The following is a 22,544-nucleotide window of genomic DNA, read 5'->3' on the forward strand; positions in this document are numbered from 1 at the left end:
TTCGTCGTGGTCATCCCATGCCGTCCATTCACAGCAGGGCCCATGTGTCCTTGCCTTTACACCACCGGGTCCCCCCGTCCTTGCAGGCGGACATGGCACGGCCTCACAGAGATGCACCGACATTACCCATTCACTGCACACTCGCTGGCTGGCCAACGCAATACTTCAAGGAGCCAAGCGCACAAGAAAAGAGCCCTGTTTCCCCCCCCCCCCTCCATCTTTGATTTGTAAATACCTCCGTTTGCAGTGCAACAACTTCCCGGCTTGTATCTTATGACCATCAAACATTTACATGAGAAAGTTGACAAAGGCTGAAACAGCGGAGGAGGCCTCGCAACAAAGAGGCCCATTTATAGAGTACAGTCGTGGAGAGACACGGAGAGGGAGGGTAGGAGGAGAAGCTGGGAGGAGAGTTGAATTAATGAATTAAAAATGTCGTGAAACAGCGGCTGTGTGAATACTTTTGGGTTTATATAGAGAGGCGTGCAGGGGGGTCCTGGAGGAGTGGACAGCGCAGGCTTCTTTAACTTCTCTCTGTCCGGACACACAGGGCTCCCTCTCAGCTTCACGTGCAGGAAGAAGGGCAAAACTGTGCTCATCTGATTACATAATGACCCAGTAACTGTGAGCCAGAACCGGTACGACCAGTACCAGTGTGCTGGGAGACACCGACTGACCGCTGGTTAATCCTCACCCCTTTTCTTGTTTCATGCTTTTTTTTCTTTATTTTTTTTTGTTAAATATATAGGATGACCACGACGTAGAGGGACCGCGGAAGAAAACAAACAATGTGATGTCAAAGTGAGAGGTGATGTAAGACATGGTTGAGCTGTCAACAAGTGCGCGTCGTTCAAAACCGTGAACTTTCTTTTTTCTTTTTGTCAATCTTTTTTTTCCCCCCTCCAAGACAGATTGAGTTGTCTGGCTTTTTCACATGTCTGCTGGACAGTGAAATTAATCAAATCTTCAAGTTTCAAAGCTGTGGTCCGAGTGAACTTCTGAACAACAGAAAGGTAAGAGGCACAAAAATGAGTCATTCAGTGTTATTTTTTGTCGCTAATTCTTCCTTTTCTTATCAAGACATGTACACAACTAAAAGTACTTATAGTGTGTCTGTCTTAGTGGACTTTTAAAGATTTATCTTATCTTCTATTTAGTTTTTTTTTTTATTTTCCTGTGATATTCCTCTAACATCACTTGTTTTTGGCTGTGATATTTTTCTCGAGTCCTTATCTTATTGATAGTTTTCCTATAAGTGTTAATCATAATCAGAGGAAACATACTGTTGAACTGTTTGAGGTTAACATTCAAACAGGTGCTCAGTCTCGCTGCATCTACTGTGTTGTGTTTACAGCGCGGAGGGATCTTAGTAGTGACAATAGAGAAGGTTCCACTGTCAAATCTGGACCACTAACTCTGACTGCTACACAGAACTATATGGGTCTATATTATTATATTAGTAGCATTAATGGTCTTATTGATAACATTTTATGTCGACGAATAATAATAATAAATACATAAATAAATTAAATAACAATACAGCCACAGAGCTTTTAGAAAGGTGCCGAATAAATGTATTTAAAGAAGCTTTTCCATAAAATAATATCATAATTGGGAATTTATTAGGGCTGTCTATCGATTAAAATATTTAATCCCGATTAATCGCATGAATGTCCATGATTAATTACAAATGTACCTTAAAAGGGAGATTGTCAAGTATTTAATACTCTTATCAACATGGGCAAATATGCTTGCTTTATGCAAATGTATGAATATATTTATTATTGGAAATCAATTAACAACCCAAAACAATGACAAATATTATCCAGAAACCCTCACAGGTACTGCATTTAACATAAAAAAATATGCTCAATTCATAACATGGCAAACTGCAGCCCAACAGGCAACAACAGCTGTCAGTGTGTCAGTGTGCTGACTTGACTATGACTTGCCCCAAACTGCATGTGATTATCATAAAGTGGGCATGTCTGTAAAGGGGAGACTCGTGGGTACCCATAGAACCCATTTTCATTCACATATATTGAGGTCAGAGGTCAATAGACCCCTTTGAAAATGGACATGACAGTTTCTCCTCGCCAAAATTAGTAGTGTAAGTGTAAGTTTGAAGCGTTATTTAACCTCCTTTGCGATAAACTAGTATGACATGGTTGGTACCAATGGATTCCTTAGGTTTCCTAGTTTCATATGATACCAGTATCTTCACTCTAGCTTTAAAACGGACTTTTAACTGGTGTTAAAAGGAATTTAGGTTATTATCACGTTAACTTTGACCGCCCTATAAAGAATACATCCCCAGAGCTTTAGAAAGATGCCAAATAATGGTATCTAAAGAAGCTTTTCCTTAAAAAAGTATTAGAATTGAGAATTAATCATTTAAAAAACTGTACTGGGTGCAACAGTGTTTTGCAGTCAAAGATAATTCAGCGTTAAATGAAACGCTTAGCTAAAGTCTCCACATCCTGCACCTGTTCTGCATGGATACCCATGATTAATAAATATAGTTTTCATAACAGTTGACTGTAAATATTTAGATGCAAAAGAGATTAAAAGTTAGGTGTCGAAGTTCATGAGATAATAATGCGTTAATGCAAATGTGTTTTAACGCCACTAATATCTAATTAACACAGTCGTTCTTTCGGAGGATGTAGCGGGATCAATTTTAAAGCTAGAGTGAATATACTGGTAATATGTGAAACTAAAAAACCTAAGGACTCCATTGGTACCAACCATGTCATACTAGCTTATCGCAAAGGAGGTTAAATAACGCTCCAAACGTATGCATGGCCATTTTCAAAGGGGTCCCTTGACCTCTGACTTCAAGATATATGAATGAAAATGGGTTCTATGGGTACCCACGAGTCTCCCCTTTACAGACATGCCCACTTTATGATAATCACATGCAGTTTGGGGCAAGTCATAGTCAAGTCAGCACACTGACACACTGACAGCTGTTGTTGCCTGTTGGGCTGCAGTTTGCCATGTTATGATTTGAGCATATTATTATATGCTAAATGCAGTACCTGAGAGGGTTTCTGGACAATATCTGTCATTGTTTTGTGTTGTTAATTGATTTCCAATAATAAATATATGCATACATTTGCATAAAGCAGCATATTTGCCCACTCCCATGTTGATAAGAGTATTAAATATTTGACAAATCTCCCTTTAAGGTACATTTTGAATAAGTACAATTCATTTGGCATTAATTGTGATTAAATATTTTAATCGATTGACAGCCCTAATTAAAACATATTTGGGCTTCTGCTGAACAATAGAAATTGTAGCACATTACTCATAGTAGTGGAAAATATTAAAAGTCTTGTAGAAAACATCATGGAAAGAACAGGTGGGATGGTGTTTCCTTGGCTCGGAAACTTTCAGTCACAACACATCACCATTGAGGGGTCCTCATCAGCACCACAACAGTAGTAGAGCAGTCAGATTTACAGCAGAGAGACGGACCGTTGGCTACTACAGACTGGCACGAAGATGGTAAAAGTCAGTCCTAACAGCCCGGTGGCCGAGAGCTGCTCTCTGTTGTTTAACCTGGGTCAATGTCGTAACTCCTCAGCTACTAATTCTGGGCCGAGGAAGTGGTTTAGATTTAGATGGTGGGTTGGACAGACAGACACATTGAGACAAACGTCTGATCACCATGGCAACTGATTACATTTGCCTCCTGTTGTTAATTTAGACATGAAGGTAAATTAACATGGAATACAGACGATGTAGTGGCCAAAATACAAATTCAAGTTGAAGTTGCACCTGTATATAAAGCTACTGTTCCTTTACATGAGCAAGTAAATTTAGGGGGAAACTTGATTGCATTTTCCCCCCACGTATCAGATGGAATACAGGAGGAACTGGAGGTGTCAGTGTGCTTCAACCAAGGTGTGTGTCAGATGGTCAAACAGCATCTGAAACCATCTCCCCCTCAGCAGAAACAGTGTTTTTTGGACCACCAGGGGCCTTTAAGGGGCTTCCACAGGGTCCTTGTGTAAAAGTCAAAATGACGAAAAGGAAAGCATTTACATTGTATCCTAGAAGTAGCCACAATTAACACCAAACAATTGATATCTATAAATATCTATATAAATAAAAATGATATGTATGTTGGTAGTTGGTTAGGTTAGTTTTTTTAAGGGGTGATAAGTCTTGTAAAGCTTTGTATTTCCAGATAAAGTGATTTTCATTTCATTTTAGCTTAAATTAAAGGCCGTCCAGTGTAATCTGTGACTCTCCAAATGTGGTTATTTTGAATTTTTCAGATAAACTGAAGAAGAAAGTGTTCATTAATGGGCCGTGAAAAGTCTCCTACCTCTTAAGATAAACTATTTAAAAACGCATTGGATCATCTGAAAAAGCATTGTTACAAAGCTAAAAAGAGGGCCATTTTGCGCCGACTCTGGCTCCAAATGACGTAATAATCTCAACATAGTAGCACACGTCGTCCATCTTTAAATACAGTCTATGACCTTGACCAACTAGGAAGTGCTCCGACTCATAATTTTGTGGTCGTGTCTAGAAGGTAATCTACAAACTTGCATTATTTCTAATAGCCAGCAGGGGGCGACTCCTCTGGTTGCAAAAAGAAGTCTGATTGTATATAAGTTTATGAGAAAATGAGTCTACTTCTCACTTGATTTATTACCTCAGTAAACATTGTAAACATGAGTTTATGGTCTCAGTCGCTAGTTTCAAGTCTTCTTCAATACAGCATGATGTTCATTTAGTAAATTATGGTCCTATTTAGAGTCAAATAGACCATAAAGCAGGGGATGCTTTAGGGCGTGACTACCTTGTGACTGACAGGTCGCTACCACGGCGTTGTCCGGTCTGGGAGTTGTCCGTGTTTTCGTCTTAGAACTTTAACCCTTTCACAGTGTGTTTTCAGTTCGTGAAAGTTAAATGTAACATTTTGGTCGCCTAAAAATGTCTTATTCAGCGTTCGGTTATACTTAGCGCCACCCTTTTGTGTCACTTCTGGTTGCAAAAAAAACAAGACGGTTACGGCCAAATTGCCGAACTCGAAGCCTCAGAACTGTTGTCCACAAACAAATGGATGACGTCACGGTGACTACGTCCACTTCTTATATACAGTCTATGGCTGCCAAAAGCTATTTCAGCTATTTGTAAGCTAGTTAATGCTGTAACTTTGTGTCTTTTTTAATGTGATATCTGTGGTGAATGTGGCTTTGAGAAATCTATAGTAAGCTGTGTGAACCAATCAGGACTGCGACTTATTACTTGTATATACTATAATAACAACCGGAAAAGAAGAGACAAAACAGGAAATGGAACAAATGCAAAAAAAGGTACAGCTAAAGAAGACTTAACGAGACTGTCTGAAATCATTCACTGAATATATAAAGACACGTTGACACAACAGCAGCTCATTTGTATGGCGATGTGCGGCAGTTTGCCTCCAGTGGTTTTGTGGTTTTAATGTCTTGTGTTGGCTGAGTAGATGCCTTCTTGGCATGGCCTGTGTTGATGTTTCGACAGTCCTTTCAGTGCGGTGCAGAGGCTGCTGTGGCATGGACAGTGGTCACAGCCATTCAGCTTGTGTTGTATTGAGTCTTTTCAGTGCAGTGTACTGGCTGCTAGGGGTTCTTTATGGCCGTGGACACTGGACAGGGGCACTGAGTGGAAGGGATTACTCTCTCCTCTGGAATACTAATGACCGTCTTTTGTCACCGATCTGTTTCCTCCACCTTCGCTCCACATACCCCTTTTTCCTCTCTCTCCTTCACCATCCATTTCCCTCCCTCTTCCTCTTTCACTCTCTTTGGTCACCCGATGCTCAATTCTCTCTCAATCCTCCCTTCAAAACCAATTATTCTCTCCCTTCTTCCCCCCCATATCTGCCCCCTCACAATGTCAAGCACTGCATACTCACACATGATCAAACACACTCACACACACACACTTTAACCCTCCGTACCGCTCTCCTCTCCCCGTCTAACTTGCTCTCTCTTTCACTCACTCGCTCACCCAGTCGTATTTTTCAATGGTGGCTTTTGTCCCTTTCATCTCCTCGAAAACAAAGGATTCTTGTGCACACAGGACAGAGGGAAGGAGAGGGACGGAGAGAGGAAGAGATCCTAACCTTGAATGTGGAAAAAGTCATTTTTGCAAGAAAGGGAATCCGACAGTATCGCTGTCAGCGAGACTGATACACTTCCCAAATATTGTTTTGTCTCTACTAGTATTGATATAACTTGCTTGGTACATTTTTATAAAACTAGTGACTGTAAATACTGATAAAGGATGAGGGGGTGGTGATATTCTGTATTTATCTTATTATAAAATAACCTCAGTCAGGCTGTTATCATACACCATTTGTAGTATTAACTACAGGAAAAGTAATGCACTGTAATCCTTACATATCCCACAAAATCATTTTGTATGTAATCCATTTAATCGTGAACCAGGAAGTATAAAGACCGACAAACGCAGCGTAGGTGGGAGTTTGGGGTGGATGGGTGGGTCAAAAGACACCGGACTTTTGCCCAGGAGACTGGTGTTCGTACCCTGTGTCAAACCAGAAGTCTACGTTGATTTATTTGCCTCCCAAACCACGATCTTTTCGGATGTGGTGTTGTTGCCTAAACCTAACCAAATTGTTTCCTGTGAAGACAGAAGATTATTTTGAAAAGTCTGTATGCATATAACGAGCAGTAATTGACACGTGTTGCTGGACATTCGTAGGAAAAAGCAGGAAAAATTTGGAATAACTTTTAGTAGGATACGTTGCCCATAAAAAGACCAACACCAACAATGAATCAAACCTCCAAACAATTATTGTCAGTTTCACAGCCTCTCAAAAAAAAAGCTCCACTAATCAATATTTCAACGTGATCTCATCCCTACTCGTCATATTTAGCCGCTTGGGCAGAAGCTGTCCCCATAATGGCAGCCTTTTATGTAGTATCTTGACGCTGAAGGTTTGTACATGTTGTGAAACGGTGGCGGATAAGTTTGGTAACAAAACCACCTAGTTAGAGTTACAAAAAACATCATGGTTTGGCTTAAAATAAGTACGCATGTAACGTAACGTAATAAACAGACGTAGCGTCACGTGACATAATGGTGTCTATAAAAATCCCTCAACTTTGGTTTCACACGTCACATGAACATACAGCATGATGTTCATTTAGTAAATTATGGTCCCATTTAGAGTCAAATAGAAAGCAGGGTATGCTTTGGGGCGTGGCTACCTTGTGATTGACAGGTCGCTACCACGGCGTTGTCCGTTCTGGGAGTTGTCCGTGCGACGGCCAAAACCATGATGGCGATAGCCAAAGACCAAGATGGGGACAGCCAAAATGCCAAACTCAAGGTTACAAAACCGTAGTCCACAAACCAACGGGTGACTTCGCGGTGACTACGTCCACTTCTTATATACAGTCTATGGTGGAGACCAAAACAGAGCTAAAAGGAGATTGAATATTGGATCATCAGGTGGCCAGAAGCATGACTCGAAAGAAATGCTAATGTTACTGTGTGTGTAAATAGGCAACAAGTTTGCCATAACAACTTTATATGGTGATCATTGTTGTGTTTACACCCTGTGGTGGTTCCCCCAAGTGGCCAAAAAGATCAGTTAATACTACAGTACTTAACAATTTTATGTGCTATTGCTCGTTGCTGCATTATTGTGAGTTAAGTCCTGGCAAACATTCCTTTGGACAATCAATGGTATTGTGTTCTAACTGTTCAAAAGGTCTATATGTCCAATACACGAGTGTGTGTGTTTACTGTATGTGTAGGCAGGAGCTACGCAGGGTTCAGAGTTCAGCTAGAGACGGACACGGCCAATCACATGGGCCTCCTCTTGACCCCGCCTCCCTCCCCTCTCTCCCCCTCCACAGCTTAGTATTCAGAGCACAGACATCAACACAGATCTCTATTCATTCACTCAGTGTGAGCTCCAGCATGGCGAGGGGAGAGAGAAGGGTCAGAAAGGACAGGAAAGGACAGAGCGTATCAGATCGTCGTGTTTCTTAGGCTTTTGTTTGTGTTGTTTTGTTTTTGGTCTTGTTGTATTCGCTCCGGAAAGCAGAGGCAGTTTGAGACAAAAGTCCCATTTAGTGAACAGTGAGAGAGAGAGAAGGAAAGAAAAAAGAGGATGTGGAGAAACTGCAACCCAGATGAGGGTAAAACTGTTAAGTGTCTACAGGGGAGACCCATAGAGTGACAATAAGTGTCCATGGCACCCGGGGGTGGGGGACTTCCCATTATGTCTGACACTTTGAAACCCACAGACACTTATATCTGATCCATCCCATCACATTACACCACCATTGTCTGACAGGCATTCACTTAGCACTTGTTAAATGACAACAAGCACTTAGCTTGAGTAATGAGTGATGTTGTAGTCATAAGGGGAATACAACTACATGAGTCATAGCCAAGGTTTTCTACATTTTACATCAGTGTTATATAAGTGCCACCTAAACCGAGACCAAGTCATGACTAATACCAGGGTGTATTGAGACAAGACCAAGATTTTGAGGGGTTGAGACCAAGTCAAGACCAAGGCCAGACCAAGGACAGACCACTACAAGTCCTAGTACTGTTGTTAGATTACCGAATATTTGGCTGACATCTCCTAAATTTTAGCAAGGAAAAACTGTCATGGCCATTTTCAAAAGGGGTCCCTTGACTTCTGACCTCAAGATATGTGAATGAAAATGGGTTCTATGGGTACCAACGAGTCTCCCCTTTACAGACATGCCCACTTTATGATAATCACATGCAGTTTGGGGCAAGTCATAGTCAAGTCAGCACACTGACACACTGACAGCTGTTGTTGCCTGTTGGGCTGCAGTTTGCCATGTTATGATTGTACCTATAAGGGTTTCTGGACAATATTTGTCATTGTTTTGTGTTGTTAATTGATTTGCAATAATAAATATGTACATACGTTTGCATAAAGCAAGCATATTTTTCCACTCCCATGTTGATAAGAGTATTAAATACTTGACAAATCTCCCTTAAAGGTACATTTTGAAAAGATAAAAAATTTGCAAAATTTGTGATTAATCGCGATTAATCATGGACAATCATACGATTAATCGCAATTAAATATTTTAATCCATTGACAGACCCACAAATAGTCTTGAAATAAAATCCTGAGTCCTCTTTGTCCGAGACCAAGACAAGACCGAGTAAAAATGCAATCAATTCCGAGACGAGACCGAGACCTTCAAAACGTGGTCTTGAGACCGCTCTCAAGACCACGACTGATCTCGATTATTACAACACTGTTATATAAAGATTTTGGAACCTGACTGCAGGGATTTGCTTCCATTTATTCACAAGAGAATCAATGAGGTCGCCAATGATGTTGGGTGTTAAGAACAGTCAGCGTTCCAGTTCATCGTAAAGGTGTTGGAAGAGATTGAGATCGGGGCTCGGTGCAGTTCAGTTTTCCACACTAAACTGGGAAAACCATTTCATTATGACCCTTGCCTTGTGCTCATATCATTTTATATACTGTATGCGGTTTCCCAGAAGTGGAGCTAAGGGGCCAAGCCAAACCATGACAAACAGCCCCATACCAAAAATACACAAAAGTCAGCTTTTGTACAGTTCTCTACAGCCAGATCTGACTCTAATGCACATCTGCCTGTCACATCTGCTGCATAATTAAAGTCTCTATTCAAGTAAAAACAGACCCATAAGTGAAGGGTTGTGTATAAAAACAGCTTTCAGAAAAATGGAAGAGGGTGGTTAAAGACTCTGTTTCTTAATGTTACTGGTGTCTCCTCATCTCGATTCAGTAGCAGTCTTGTGCAGCTCACACGTGAATGAGCCTGCACTATCACGCTTTTAATGTGAAAGAGCAGCTGTGCCTTCACACTGAAAGGAGGCTTTTATTTTGACAAGGCCAGCTGCCTCCATTGAAAGGAAACAGGGGGCTTAAATGGACCACCGTGGATAGCCACAACACTGTCCAGTTGAAAAATGTGCTTCTAATCCCCTTCTTCATTTTCTTCATCGTCATCCTCCCAAATGTTTCACTCCGTCATCTTTCTCATTCCCGTGGTTATCGAATGTTCTCTCTTTTTCTCCTTTCTCACACATCCTGCACCTTTTCATTTGGACTCACCTGCTGTTCTTGCTTCCCATACGACCTTTGCCCTTTTTTCCTCGCAGTCTTACCTCTCTGTCTTTTCATGTAAACCCTCTTTACCCACCTTTCTTCTTCTCTCTGTCTCCAACCCCCTGTAGCGCCGACCATGACCTCAGCCACCCCCCCCTCCTCTGAAAGCTCCTCCCCTCAGAAAGTATGCCACTCCCAGACGCAGACCGACATCACCAAGCCCCTGCTGGGCTCCACAGCGGGGGCTGGAGGTGCTGGTGCAGGTGCAGCAGGAACAGGAAATGGAGGGCCCAACGCTCTACGAAGGAGGCGCCGCGTCCTCTCAAAAGACGGACGAAGCAACGTGCGCATCGAGCACGTGAGCGGGCGAGGGGCGCTGTACCTCCGCGACCTCTGGACGACTTTCCTGGACATGCAATGGCGCTACAAGTTCTTCCTTTTCTCAGCCACCTTCGCCGGGACCTGGTTCGTGTTCGGAGTGCTTTGGTACCTGGTGGCACTTGTGCATGGAGATCTACTGGGTAAGGAGAAGGGAGGGATGGTGGAGCTTTGTAGAGCAGAATAAGAGGAGAGCTGCACGCTGTGATATGTGGTGAGCGCAACTCAAACCACCTTGTGTCACGAGCGGTCACAAGCATATATATCTATGTATCTATGGTCGCGAGCAGCTCTCTTCCACCAGGAAACGACATTTGGTGTCCCTCTATTGTCGTCCTGGAAACAGTCGGGCTTATATACGCTGTACAGTGCCAGAAACTGATTGAGATAATGAAAAGAAAAAAAAAAGGTGTGACAATTTACCACAAATCTGGAGAAATTTGGGAGAATTGTGACCCCGGGAGGAAACCGGGAGAGGGCAATGAAAAACGTGAGTCTCCCGTGAAAATCGGGAAGGTTGGCAAGACACTATTGGATAGATTTCCATGAAATTTGGTACAGATGCTCATATCCCCCTCAGGATGAATCATATTAACTTTGGTGACCCACTTAACTTTTCATCCAGCACCATCAAGTCAAGAGTGTGCAAGTAGCTTTGGGCGATATGTAAAAATTTTCCAGCCAGCCACCGTCAGCCCAACAAGCGGTGACTGTCGGTATTTTCGTGCAGGTCTGAGTATGCGATCAGGGTGCACATACAGTTTTGTAGTCTAGTTGTCAAATATGATTTATGAATTGACGTTGCTTTTCAGCACCAGTCGGACAGCAACCACTAAATACGTCCACTGCCCTGCTTTGCGAAAGACTCATCGGAAATCAGTGCAACAAGAACGTGCATAAAATGGCCCAACTGTAACTGCCAGTTCTTGTTCGTGCACGCTTTGAGTCACGCTTTACAGGTTAATTATTTAGAGTCAAATTCACAAGGACGACAAAATCGTCCCCTCTTAATCAAGTGACAGCCCTAAAATCTTGCTTATTGTCCCTTTAACCACATACATCTGAAATAAGAAAGTATTTATCCATGTCCTCTGGCTTTCTGTAAAAAAAAAAAGGAGTTAACAATGAAGAAAGACACATACGGTTTTACATTGCAGAAAGGGCATGAGAAAGATCCGGCAGGTCACTGAGAGAGGGAACAAAATGTTCCTTGATAATTTGTTTACACCCCCCAAACCTAAGATCCTCTGTTCATCCTGCCTTCCTCCAGAGTTTGACCCCCCCTCCAACCATACTCCATGTGTAATGGAGGTGAAGACCCTGACGGGAGCCTTCCTCTTCTCTCTGGAGTCTCAGACCACAATTGGCTACGGTTTCCGGTGCATCACCGAGGAGTGTCCCGCTGCCATTATCCTGCTCATCTTTCAGCTGGTCATCACCATGGTGATGGAGATTTTCATCACCGGCACTTTCCTTGCAAAGGTAGTCAGATGTAGTTTTTAGTTTGAAGTTTATTTCACACAAAACATCTGATATGTTCTTCCTTTAAAGTGTTTTTAAAGCAGTGTTATCTCCTATATACAGTATGTCCCTGTAATTTCACTCACATATCTTACCATATGTCTGGTTATCTTGAGCAGAGAAAGAGGAAATCAGGATCCCTGTAGATGATTACTGAAGATTATATGTGAAGAGTTTACAGTACGTAGTAACATGAATCATTATGTATCCATTTTGATCAACCGTGACATGTTTTCTATCATTTTCTTGTAGGTCGCTCGTCCCAAGAAGAGAGGCGAGACGGTGAAGTTTAGTCAACATGCTGTCGTATCCAATCACGAGGGTCGGCCCTGCCTCATGATCCGAGTGGCAAACATGCGCAAAAGCCTGCTGCTGGGATGCCAGGTATTGCTAGTTGCTTTTGGGTATTATTCATTTGAAGTTTTGTGCCTCTCATCAGAAGTAATTACAACCCCAAATGTCAACTGTTTTTGATGCACCTGATGTCTATGGAGGAGGGAACCTGCCAAAGATAAATCAATAAATCAATAAATTACTTGATAAATAAATAAACATATTGTTAAATGTAGTAAAAATAATATTAAAAATAAATGTATGATTTAATTAATTGATAAAATGTGACATAAATTGATATTTCTGTTTTAATTTGCTTCTTTATTTATTAATTTTTGTATTAATTCCCTTATTTATTTACTCTTCTGTTTAATTTTCCCTTTCATTTATTTTTAAATGTATTTATTTATGCATTTATTTATTAATTTATTTATTAATTTATGCATTAATTTTATATTTATTTTTAAATATATATTTTTTTGTTTATTTATTTATTTATGCACAATTTTCCCTTTGCATTTCACCCCTTACTTATTTGTCCGTCTTGTATCTCTGTTTATGCTTTTGAAGAGCTGTATTATTGTATTCAATACAATCCCATGATGGATATGAACCCCCTGACCCTGACACACAGTTTTTCCTGGAAGCCCATGAAGTGGAGCAAAATAACAGAAAAGAACCACAAGCTCTTTAAAGTTTAGTGCTTGCTTAACAGTAATAATCTGAAATGTAGTTAAAGACGCATTCAGTGACTGAGCATGTCAAGGACGCATCGATATTGTCCGTTGCAGGTATTAAACCTGGGGCCTTTTTGGTTACAGGATGCCTTCTGCAACTTTACATTTACTGACTCCATCTTGGCTCCCAGGTGACGGGGAAGCTGCTCAAGACGTCCCTGACGAAGGAGGGCGAGACGGTGCGGCTGGACCAGCGCAACGTGCCTTTCCAGGTGGACACTTCCAGCGACAGCCCCTTCCTCATCATCCCCCTGACTTTCTACCACTTCATCGACGACAACAGCCCCCTCAGGGCCTGGGCAGCAAAAGGTAGGCCATGGCTCTAACGTCAAGAAGAAACGCTACTTTTGTCTCTAGAGAATATGTACTGTACATTCAGTGTGTATGTGTACTGTATGTAGGTGTATTGGTATTTACGGTCATGTGCTGCGTGCTTGGCTGCCTCTAGCTGTCCAGAGTTGGGCTGGTTTGGCACCGGAGGAGAGGGTTTCTTTGGCTGGAATGTGTGCGAGAGAGATCGGCAGAGACACCCCTCATTAGAGCACAATGCTGTACAGTCTGGGGTGCTGACACGAAGCCCGCACGGATCCACTTACAGCAGACCTCTCAGCACCAGTGCTGACAAACTCTGATCGCTCACACTCATTTACTGTAGATGGCTTAACTTCCTTGGCCTCACTTGACACACTTGATTTTTTTATTATGTTACTATGAGTTTCCTTATGTCCTCTAATTACTGCACCTTTATGCTCTGCACATAAACTTTCATTTCTGCATGTTTTCTTTTAGTCATCATTACTTCCCCTTCAGCAGTTATTTTAATGTAGCCATATTTAAAGGATTATATTACAGCATACAGTACTACAGTAATCCGAACAGTGTCTACTGTAACAGTAGACCGTTTTTGTTGCCAGGTCCCCAGTGTTGCTTCATCTGGGTTGTTTCCTTGTTACATTAATCCAGTAAGTGGAGCTTAAAAGTGCCTATAACATAAAAAAAGTAAAGTCATAAAGCATAATGCTAATATGTTATTATTTTGGGACAATATGATGCTGCTTTTTTACTGAACTATTTGATCAGTATATATTGCAGACCGCTGTTTGTAGTTGCTGGTAGTTAAACTACATTCATATTTTCATAGTGATTCAAGTAGTTAAAGCTGCAGTAGGTGGGATCGGAGCAAATATGATTAAAAAAAGTTATTTTTATAAAACAATCACTATATCCTGACAGTAGAGCATGAGATAGCTAATCTGAAAAAAATCATGTTCCTCTGTGTCCTCCGGTGCTCCTAATGACATCTGCAAGATTTCACAGACCGGAGGAAAACAACCAATCAAAGCCGAGCTGGAGCCTTTCCGTCTCTGAGCAGCTGTCAATGACTCGCAAACTCTGATCAAACGGTCAAACTAGGCAGCACTGATCAAATATGAATCAATATTCTGATACTGTATTATCTATTTCTCTCCTCAAATGTTTTCAGAAACATCTTATAGTGTACTGTTTAGCTGTAAAAGGAGAAAGTTTGCTCCGGCTGGTGACTGACTAAACACTTTTAAGCCAACAATATCCGGGACCAGCTGTTTATTCATATTACAATAAATACAGTTATTTATGAAAATAAAAATCTTAATTTTTGTCTTAAAACCATTGTGATGTCTGATGTGTGTTGCGGTTTAATGGACATTTTAAAAAGTCTGCAGTTCAAAGACATACTTTCATGATGATCCTCATCACTGAGCATGCTTCTGTGCTAAACAGAGTGTTAGAGCTCCCTGCAAAGCTTGCTTTATGTTCGCAACATGTACTGACTTTAAGGGGTCTACTGCAGGGAACTGCTCTTGTAAACTGTCTTCCAGTGCGACAGTGTGTGAATCTTGTTGGCATTATGTGACTATGAGTCATTGAATGAGGAGAGCAGGACACTGTGGAGACGGTCTATAGGAGAGGCGTCATGTCCATCCAAACCACTGAGCTGGAATATCAGAACATTCCTCTTAGCCAGGTCTATACACTGACTGTACCACACAAGGCTGATGGTGAAGTGTGTGTGCAGTGCACACTGCGGGAAACAACATCGATGACTCATTCAATGACTTTTTATTTCCTGTAGAGCTGAGAGATCACAACACTCTGCTGTGGCTGGTGATAAAAACAATAAACCATGTTGGTTAAGAAAGGTGCATACGCTGGGACAGGATGTCAAATATCAAGGCTTTGTCTCGGCTGTGCAAGGCACCCTTTAGCACCAATATGAGGCGCACCGGGCTTTCCGGAAACTACAATGTAAACCGCGGCAACAGTAAACACTCAGAGAATCAGAAATACTTTGTTGATATTAATTGGGGCGTTACAGTTATTGTTATATAAAAATAAAGAAATGTAAGAAAATAGAAATAAAGGAGTATGTAACTTGTAAATTATGTACATAATGCAACAATATATAACACAATACATGTAGAGACATATAAGTAAATACTAAAAATAAGAATAAGAAATGAGAATATAAGAAATATGTACAAATATGTGCATTAAAGACATACAATATATAACATATAACCACAGTGCAAATAATTAAATTGCTGAGAAGTGAGATCTATGAAGTGTGTTAAATATAAATGCAAGAATGCTATAAATAAGAATTAAATAAGAGAATTTCTTCTATTTCTTTATTAATGACAGAGAACTGCACGGTTGAATTGTTGCACAATTTATTGTACAGTTAAGTCAGTGTTGTATATCACAGCTGGTGGGTGAAATAAGTCCAGTGCGCCAGGAGTGTGGTGACGTAGTATAAAGATCGAAAAGACACACATGGTGGATGGGTCCCCAAACACAGGGCTTCCATCCAGGAGACCGCTGTTTGTGTTCACAACATTCAGTTTCACTTTCACTGTACAAACGTAGTAGTTTTAAGCCCAATCATGTAGTTTTTCCTAGACCTAACTAAGTGGTTTTGTTGCCTAAACCTAACGTGACGCCAAGGGGCGTGACAAAGCGGCAGTACGTGACGAGTTGGGATGAGAACGTGTTGGCTGGAACACTAAATGTAACATCAGGGCTGGCTTTTGGTGCCCTAGATGGGTTAGTGTTCAACCCCTCAGAACCCTAACCCTAGCCCCGTAAACCACAACACACATCAGACATCACAATGGTTTTAAGACAAAAATGAAGACTTTTATTTTCATAAATAACTGTATTTATTATAATATAAATAAACAATTGGTCCCTGATATTGTTGGCTTAAAAGTGTTTAGTCAGTTTCACTACAACGAGAGTTTTGCAGGTATATGATCACATTACTGGATACATTTTGATTTTGACCTAATATTGGCGTTACATAAAAAGTAAGAGGATCACCAAAGTTATTACAGTTCATCCTGAGGTGGACCACAGATGTCTGTACCAACCCATGCAGCAGTAGCATCCCTATTATGCTGCTAAGATTGCTCCATAAATGCAGATGGACCGCCCACAACAGGCCAATGAAGAGAATCCCTCAACCAAGTTTGTCGCAGTGAATACAAGCGGTTGCGAAACCTGGTGTTTTTTCCCTGGTGGGAGCGATACTGGGTCTGGGTTAGGGTAAGGACTGTTTAGACAGATGACAGAGTCTGCATTCTGAGTGAGGCCTGTTGATGCAGGTGTGTGCTCGTTTGAGCGCATATGTCTTCCAGTGTGTCCTTTGTGCTTTGGGTTTGTGTGTCCATGAATGAGAAGTATATTCTGCTTTTAAAATATGAATGAAATGAAACATTTATGATTGGAGTGTTTCCAACAGGCGGTTTTGCTTTGTGTGTGTGTGTGTGTGTGTTGAAATGTCAGGAATAAGCTCTGTATATGTGTGTGTGTGAGGTCCGGTCAAGTGTTTTGGGAATCACGCAGTAAGTGGGGAGTTTTTCTGTTTTGGAAATTTCCGGATGTGCTTGTGTGTGTGCATGTTCGTGTGTCTTTTCTTCGCCACATACAGTACATGACTGTTTTTGTACAGAATGAATGAATCTGTGAACTATAGGTTTGCATTCTTTTAAATCAACCTAAAAATACAATGCATCACCTCATTGACAATCACATGAGTCAACTAACAGCCAAATCATGTTCGCCCAAATTGATGCTACTTAAAGGGATAGTTCTGGTGTTTTGAAGTGGGGTTGTATGAGGTACTTCATAATCAGTGTATTACCTACAGTAGATGACGGTCGTCACGGCCCCAGTTTGGAGAAACAGACAGGAGTTACCGCACGGAAGCAATGTACTGCTGTGGACGGGGGCAGCAGCAAAACGTATTTTAGCCACCTAAAAGAAATCAATATCAGTTCAAGTGTACGCTATACTTTGAATATTTTCGCCGCTTTATCTTGCCGTCAGACAGCCCTTTCTGACAGGGAACTGAAGCCGTCGTATCCATCTATGCTCTCGCCAAAGCCACTAGACTCCATTGAAAAAAACTGTAATTTTACCTCGTAGAACACAAGGGTTGCTGGTCTAACGATGCCTCGATCGGTTAGTTTGTTTGTGCTATTATGTGATCTTAGTGAATCCGAACTAACCAAAGTCACATAATAACACAAACTAACTAACAAATCAAGGCAGCGCTAGACCAACAGCTCTCGTGTTCTGCGAGGTCAAATTACAGAGTCTGGTGGCCTTGGCAAGAGCGTAGATAACGGTTTCAGGTCCCCATCGGAAACATAGACTATATAGCTGTCTCACAGCAAGGTAAACTGGTGAATATATTCTAAATATAGCGTACACTTTAACTGATTTTTTTAAGTGGGCCTTTCTTTTAGGTGATTAAAATGCGTTTTGCTGTTGCCCCCGTCCACAGCAGTACATTGCTTTGCCTCCATCCTGTCTGCTTCTCCAAACTGGGCGCGTGGCAGCCATCATCTACTCTAAGTAATACACTGACTATATAAGTATCTCATACAACCCCACTTCAAAACACCCAAATAACCCTGGGACACCCTTTAATAATGCTGTTTTCCATGTATGACAATGGCTTAAGTAACTGAAACTGTACATCCCCGGTCTTTTCAGTTCCCCTCAGCTCTAAGGAGCGTGTCAAGCTTATTTTAGCTCATTGTTATGGTTTACTGCACCGCAACTGTGTTCTCATCAACCCCGTTTCCAGCTGCATCAGCCAGATGTTTTCACCGGAAAAGCTCTAATAAACCCACTGTGCTCTCTCTGCCCGGCGCCAAACGTCAGACAGGCAAATTAAAGACTAACTGGTGAACTTAGTGGAGAATGTAGCAGCTACAGAACAGGATTTAGGAGTTAGTAGAGACCAAAACAAACTAATGGGACATGTCCGCCATAACTACTTTATAAGTTCATAATTCAGTATACCATATTGTGTTTACTGCTAATACCAAAAATTTGGAAAATGGTAGTGTTTTAGTTTGTTGTTTAACCTCAGGTCTGCTCCGTCCTCTAGGTGGCGGCTGGACAGACCCGGACCTGGCTGACTTTGAGCTGCTGGTGATCATGAGCGCCACGGTTGAGCCGACCTCCGCTACCTGTCAGGTCCGAACATCCTACCTTCCCGATGAGATCCTCTGGGGCTACGAGTTCCCCCCCGTCGTCTCCCTATCCCCCTCTGGGAAATACGTGGCCGATTTTGCCTTCTTTGACAAGGTGGCCAAAACCAAAACCCCACCCCTCTTCAAGCAGGCCCTGCCACCGAGCCCGCCATCGCAGGCGTCCTGCTACCACGGCGACAAGGAGGCTGGGACGGACCCGGAGAAGGTGCGACTGGAGGAGAACTACAGGGGGGAGGAGAAGGGGCGAGAAAGAGGCCGCATCAGAGATAGCAGCCCACTGAGTGTGCGCATTAGTAATGTGTGATCAAAGAGAGAGACAGGTGTCGGAAGTGGTAACTGAAAGTCGAAGTGAAACTGAGATACGGTAAAGCTGCTCACAAAAACATCTCCCCACACTCCGCCTACGCATATGAGAAGAGATACTGAAGATATCTGTGTCTTCAACCACCTTCAAATGGAACAAATCCAACATGTATAAAATGTACAGCACAACATCAAGTCATCCACAGAGGCCTTTTCTACACTTATATTCATTTTTCTTTTTTGGAAAGGACTTGATTTACTGTAACTGGAGGATACATCAGAACGGCAATACATCATCCAGAGTAGGCTCGCATGACCACGCCCCCTTTTGGGGGAAAACAAATCTGGTAACAGCGTAAAGAGAAGAAGTTGAAACATGTCTCCAAACTTCTACTTTAAACAAACGTAATATCGAAGAGTTGCTGTGTAGCTGGTTGCACCAATAATCCCCTGTCCTAAAAAATATATAATAGAGGGTCTTTGAAACACTTTGAGATGTCGGGAGACTAGAAAAGCGCTATATAAATGCAAGTCCATTTACCAAGTCTATTTAACTTAATCTCAGCCCATATATCAAACAGTTAAGAGGTTGGTTATTTACAGACAACATTTAGCCTAACGGGATTCAATCAAATATTTATAGAGGTCTGGACAAGCAATATCCATCCACTGCGTTGGACGGGGGAAGACTGCGATGAACCTTAATTTATTAAGGTATCTCAAACTCTCAGGTTCAGGCAAGATCGCAAAATAAATATTAGACAAGTGTCTAAAACAAACGTTTGTATAACAAGAGATGAATGCATACAAATTTGTCAAAATTACAATCCAAATATACGTCAAATTGCATTGAAGTCTATGGGATCTTCAGTTTTCTTTCTCCCAAAAGGGGGCGTGGCCTTGACCTTTTGCGAAGTACCCGTATGTACCGGTCTGATGTATACTCAAACACTGCAAAAAATCCTTCATCTTATGAGGTCATTTCTGTCTATAGTTTTGCCCTGGTGTTGTAGGAATAACTCAATCTGATTCCGATAGAAATCAACATATTTCAAAATGTTTCTAGAGCTGAGTGTTTCCTCCTTAAATAGTACATATATATAAAATAAGAACCCAACTATAGACGAATTGACTTGATAAGATGATTTTTTCTCAGTGTTTGGTATGGTTGTTAATCACTGAATCACAGTACTGTTTATTTTTATTATTTTTTTTTTAAATTAACATACCTGCAAAAGGTGGCGGAAATACTGGAACCATATTATTTTTTTAACGAAAGATTTTAAAGGAATGTATCATATTTTATGTACCCAATAGTTTCTAACAACATTGTTGCACCTGAAAATATTGTGCTCTTTGAATGTCTTTTTCTTGTTTATTGGGGGTAAATATGTTTAGTAATATTACTAAAAGCACTTTAACTTGAAAGAAAAGTGGCATTTCACATAACTGAACTAACTCTGATACTTAATGCACTGTAATAAATGATTAAATCTTGTGGTTATGTTTGGGGTTTGTGAGTGTACATCGATATGCTTGAAAATGGGTCATTTTGTGAGCGTTTATATGAACCTTTTTGTGAACGGTCTTAAATGTCATGTACAGTATGTGTGTTTGTGTGTTAATGTGCCTCTGTACAGTGTATAAAATATTTTTTCCTACATTCTTCATATCTTTATGTCCTGACATTTGATACACAAATCTGCATTTTCTGTAAAGTACAGGACGCCCATCTTTTTACTGCTGTCATTTTTTCTATACATTGGTTATGAAAGTGTTTTGTGGATTCTGCCAATGTGTGTCTAATCAACTGCATTTTTGTATTAGATAATTATTTGGATAAAAATGTAATTTTTCTCTTTTTACTCTACATGGAAATGGCGACAGACGCATCAAAATTAAATCAAATTATAGTACATGTTCAAGGGGACTAGTTAACTTATTGGTGAGCAAAAAAATATGTTTTAATTAAAGGAACAGTGTGTAACATTTCGGTGGATCTATTAGCAGAAATGGAATTTTATATTCATAAATATGTTTTCATTTGTGTATAATCACCTGAAACTAAGAATCGTGTTCTCGTTAGCTTATAATGAGCCGTGAAACTGTGGTAACATGAGCCGCAGAGTGCAAAACCGTGGTACCGCTAGACGCCGTCTGACTTCCGTTGCTCCTAAAGTAGTGTAATTATGGTAAGGATGGCCTCTGAGTGAGGTGAACACCGTTACCGCAGTTTTGCACGGCGGCTCACAAGGGAGGAGTGAGGTAAGGGATATCCAGTTGGTTGCAAACTGCAACCACACTACTAGATGTCACCAAATCCTACACACTGTACCTTTAAAGGAATGATACATCAAAAAGACAGTTTGCGAGGAACTTTTTCTACTCTTATTATAGTTTTTGTTTGAATGGCCAACAAAGCATGTTATTAAAAATAAGTAATATATAATATACATGATGATCTGTTTTAAATTTTGAGATCAAGTGCCACTTTTCAATTGAAATCCTCTGCTGCTCCAGACAAGCCCGATGAAAAGAATATTCAAAATAACTGAAAATATTTCAATATCAGTGCCTGGTGAGAGGTTGTGCTTGTTTATACTGTAAAGCCCGTATACTGTATATGGATCACTCACATTGGTCTAACTTTTTAAGTAAGCACTTTTTAAGTGGCTGTTTTAATAAATGTATTATTTACAATATGTCTACAGTATATGTGTGTGCATGAAAGCTGAACCAAATGATTCCTGTTTGAATTGCCTCCATATGTTACATTATGAAAGTTAAAAGTCACAAAACATCACTGACATGTTTTTCACTATCATCTCATCACTTTACATATTGATGGTGACTTCTGAATTATGGAGTATTTCATTTTATGAAGTTTTCAATTGCATTAAATGCACTTTAACAGGCTAGTGTTATAGACTACAGATATTTGTATCACAGGGATAAATTGTAACAGGGATAATTCTGTTATGAAAGAGCCGTGTTGGCGTGTGAAACTTAATGGTTACAGGATTAATTTGACTTTGAATTCTGTATGTGCTTTCATTGTGTAGAAATAATGGATTCAAGTAATTTAATTCCAAATGAAGTAAACTAAAACAACTAAGAGATGCATTCAAGTAATTTAGTTTTAAATAAATGTCCTACGTAAATAGGACTCAAATAAATAATAATAACTCAGTTCTTAATAAACATCAGAGGGGAATAAAAACACAGATGACACCTTTAGTTTCAACTCTCCGTTCTGATTGGTCCTTATCGCTGTCAGTTAGTGACAGCTGCTGTGATTGGCTGAGGTGAGGAAGAGAAGCATGGAGGGCGGGGCTTAGCGAGAGGGCTGCTAATTAGGTGTATTACTAGCATTAGCTAACAGTAGTAGCTTGTGTAACTGGGCAGAAGAAGAAACGAAATGCAGTTAAAACAAACACGAGCAGCAGGTTACAACTTTTCCCTACCTAACTTCAGTTAATAAGGCTGTGCAGAAGTGAAGGAGTCAAGTGTGAGCTTGGACCCCACGTTGTATTTAAGGTCAGACAGACCCCTGATGAAGACATGTGGGCGGTTCACGTGTTACAAGGTCAGCTA

At 40.8% G+C, this 22,544-nt stretch overlaps 1 protein-coding gene across 2 annotated transcripts; it reads left to right on the top strand.

The window, feature by feature from the left end:
• The first annotated feature begins 253 nt into the window (after window positions 1-253).
• On the top strand, window positions 254-21,650 carry kcnj10a (potassium inwardly rectifying channel subfamily J member 10a). 2 transcript variants are annotated; one of them, XM_074623101.1, is made up of 7 exons: window positions 254-808; window positions 908-1,013; window positions 10,261-10,653; window positions 11,781-11,992; window positions 12,284-12,415; window positions 13,233-13,410; window positions 18,542-21,650. In XM_074623101.1, exons 3-7 carry the CDS (start codon window positions 10,269-10,271, stop codon window positions 18,949-18,951), a joined length of 1,317 nt encoding a protein of 438 aa, XP_074479202.1. In that variant the 5' UTR covers window positions 254-808; window positions 908-1,013; window positions 10,261-10,268; the 3' UTR covers window positions 18,952-21,650. The 2 variants fall into 2 exon arrangements, with proteins under 2 accessions (XP_074479202.1, XP_074479201.1); XM_074623100.1 differs by having other exon boundaries at window positions 254-1,013.
• Window positions 21,651-22,544: the final 894 nt, after the last annotated feature.

The sequence above is a fragment of the Sebastes fasciatus genome, chromosome 22, assembly GCF_043250625.1.
Source record: "Sebastes fasciatus isolate fSebFas1 chromosome 22, fSebFas1.pri, whole genome shotgun sequence".
Classification (NCBI taxonomy): domain Eukaryota; kingdom Metazoa; phylum Chordata; class Actinopteri; order Perciformes; family Sebastidae; genus Sebastes; species Sebastes fasciatus.

What these genes read in the sequence shown, in the direction of transcription:
- kcnj10a (XM_074623100.1), top strand. Translation starts at nt 10,269, where the DNA reads ATGACCTCAGCCACCCCCCCCTCCTCTGAAAGCTCCTCCCCTCAGAAA. An exon ending in CCGGCACTTTCCTTGCAAAG is followed by an intron (nt 11,993 to 12,283) that starts GTAGTCAGATGT and finishes ATTTTCTTGTAG; the next exon opens with GTCGCTCGTCCCAAGAAGAG. An exon ending in CAGGGCCTGGGCAGCAAAAG is followed by an intron (nt 13,411 to 18,541) that starts GTAGGCCATGGC and finishes TCCGTCCTCTAG; the next exon opens with GTGGCGGCTGGACAGACCCG.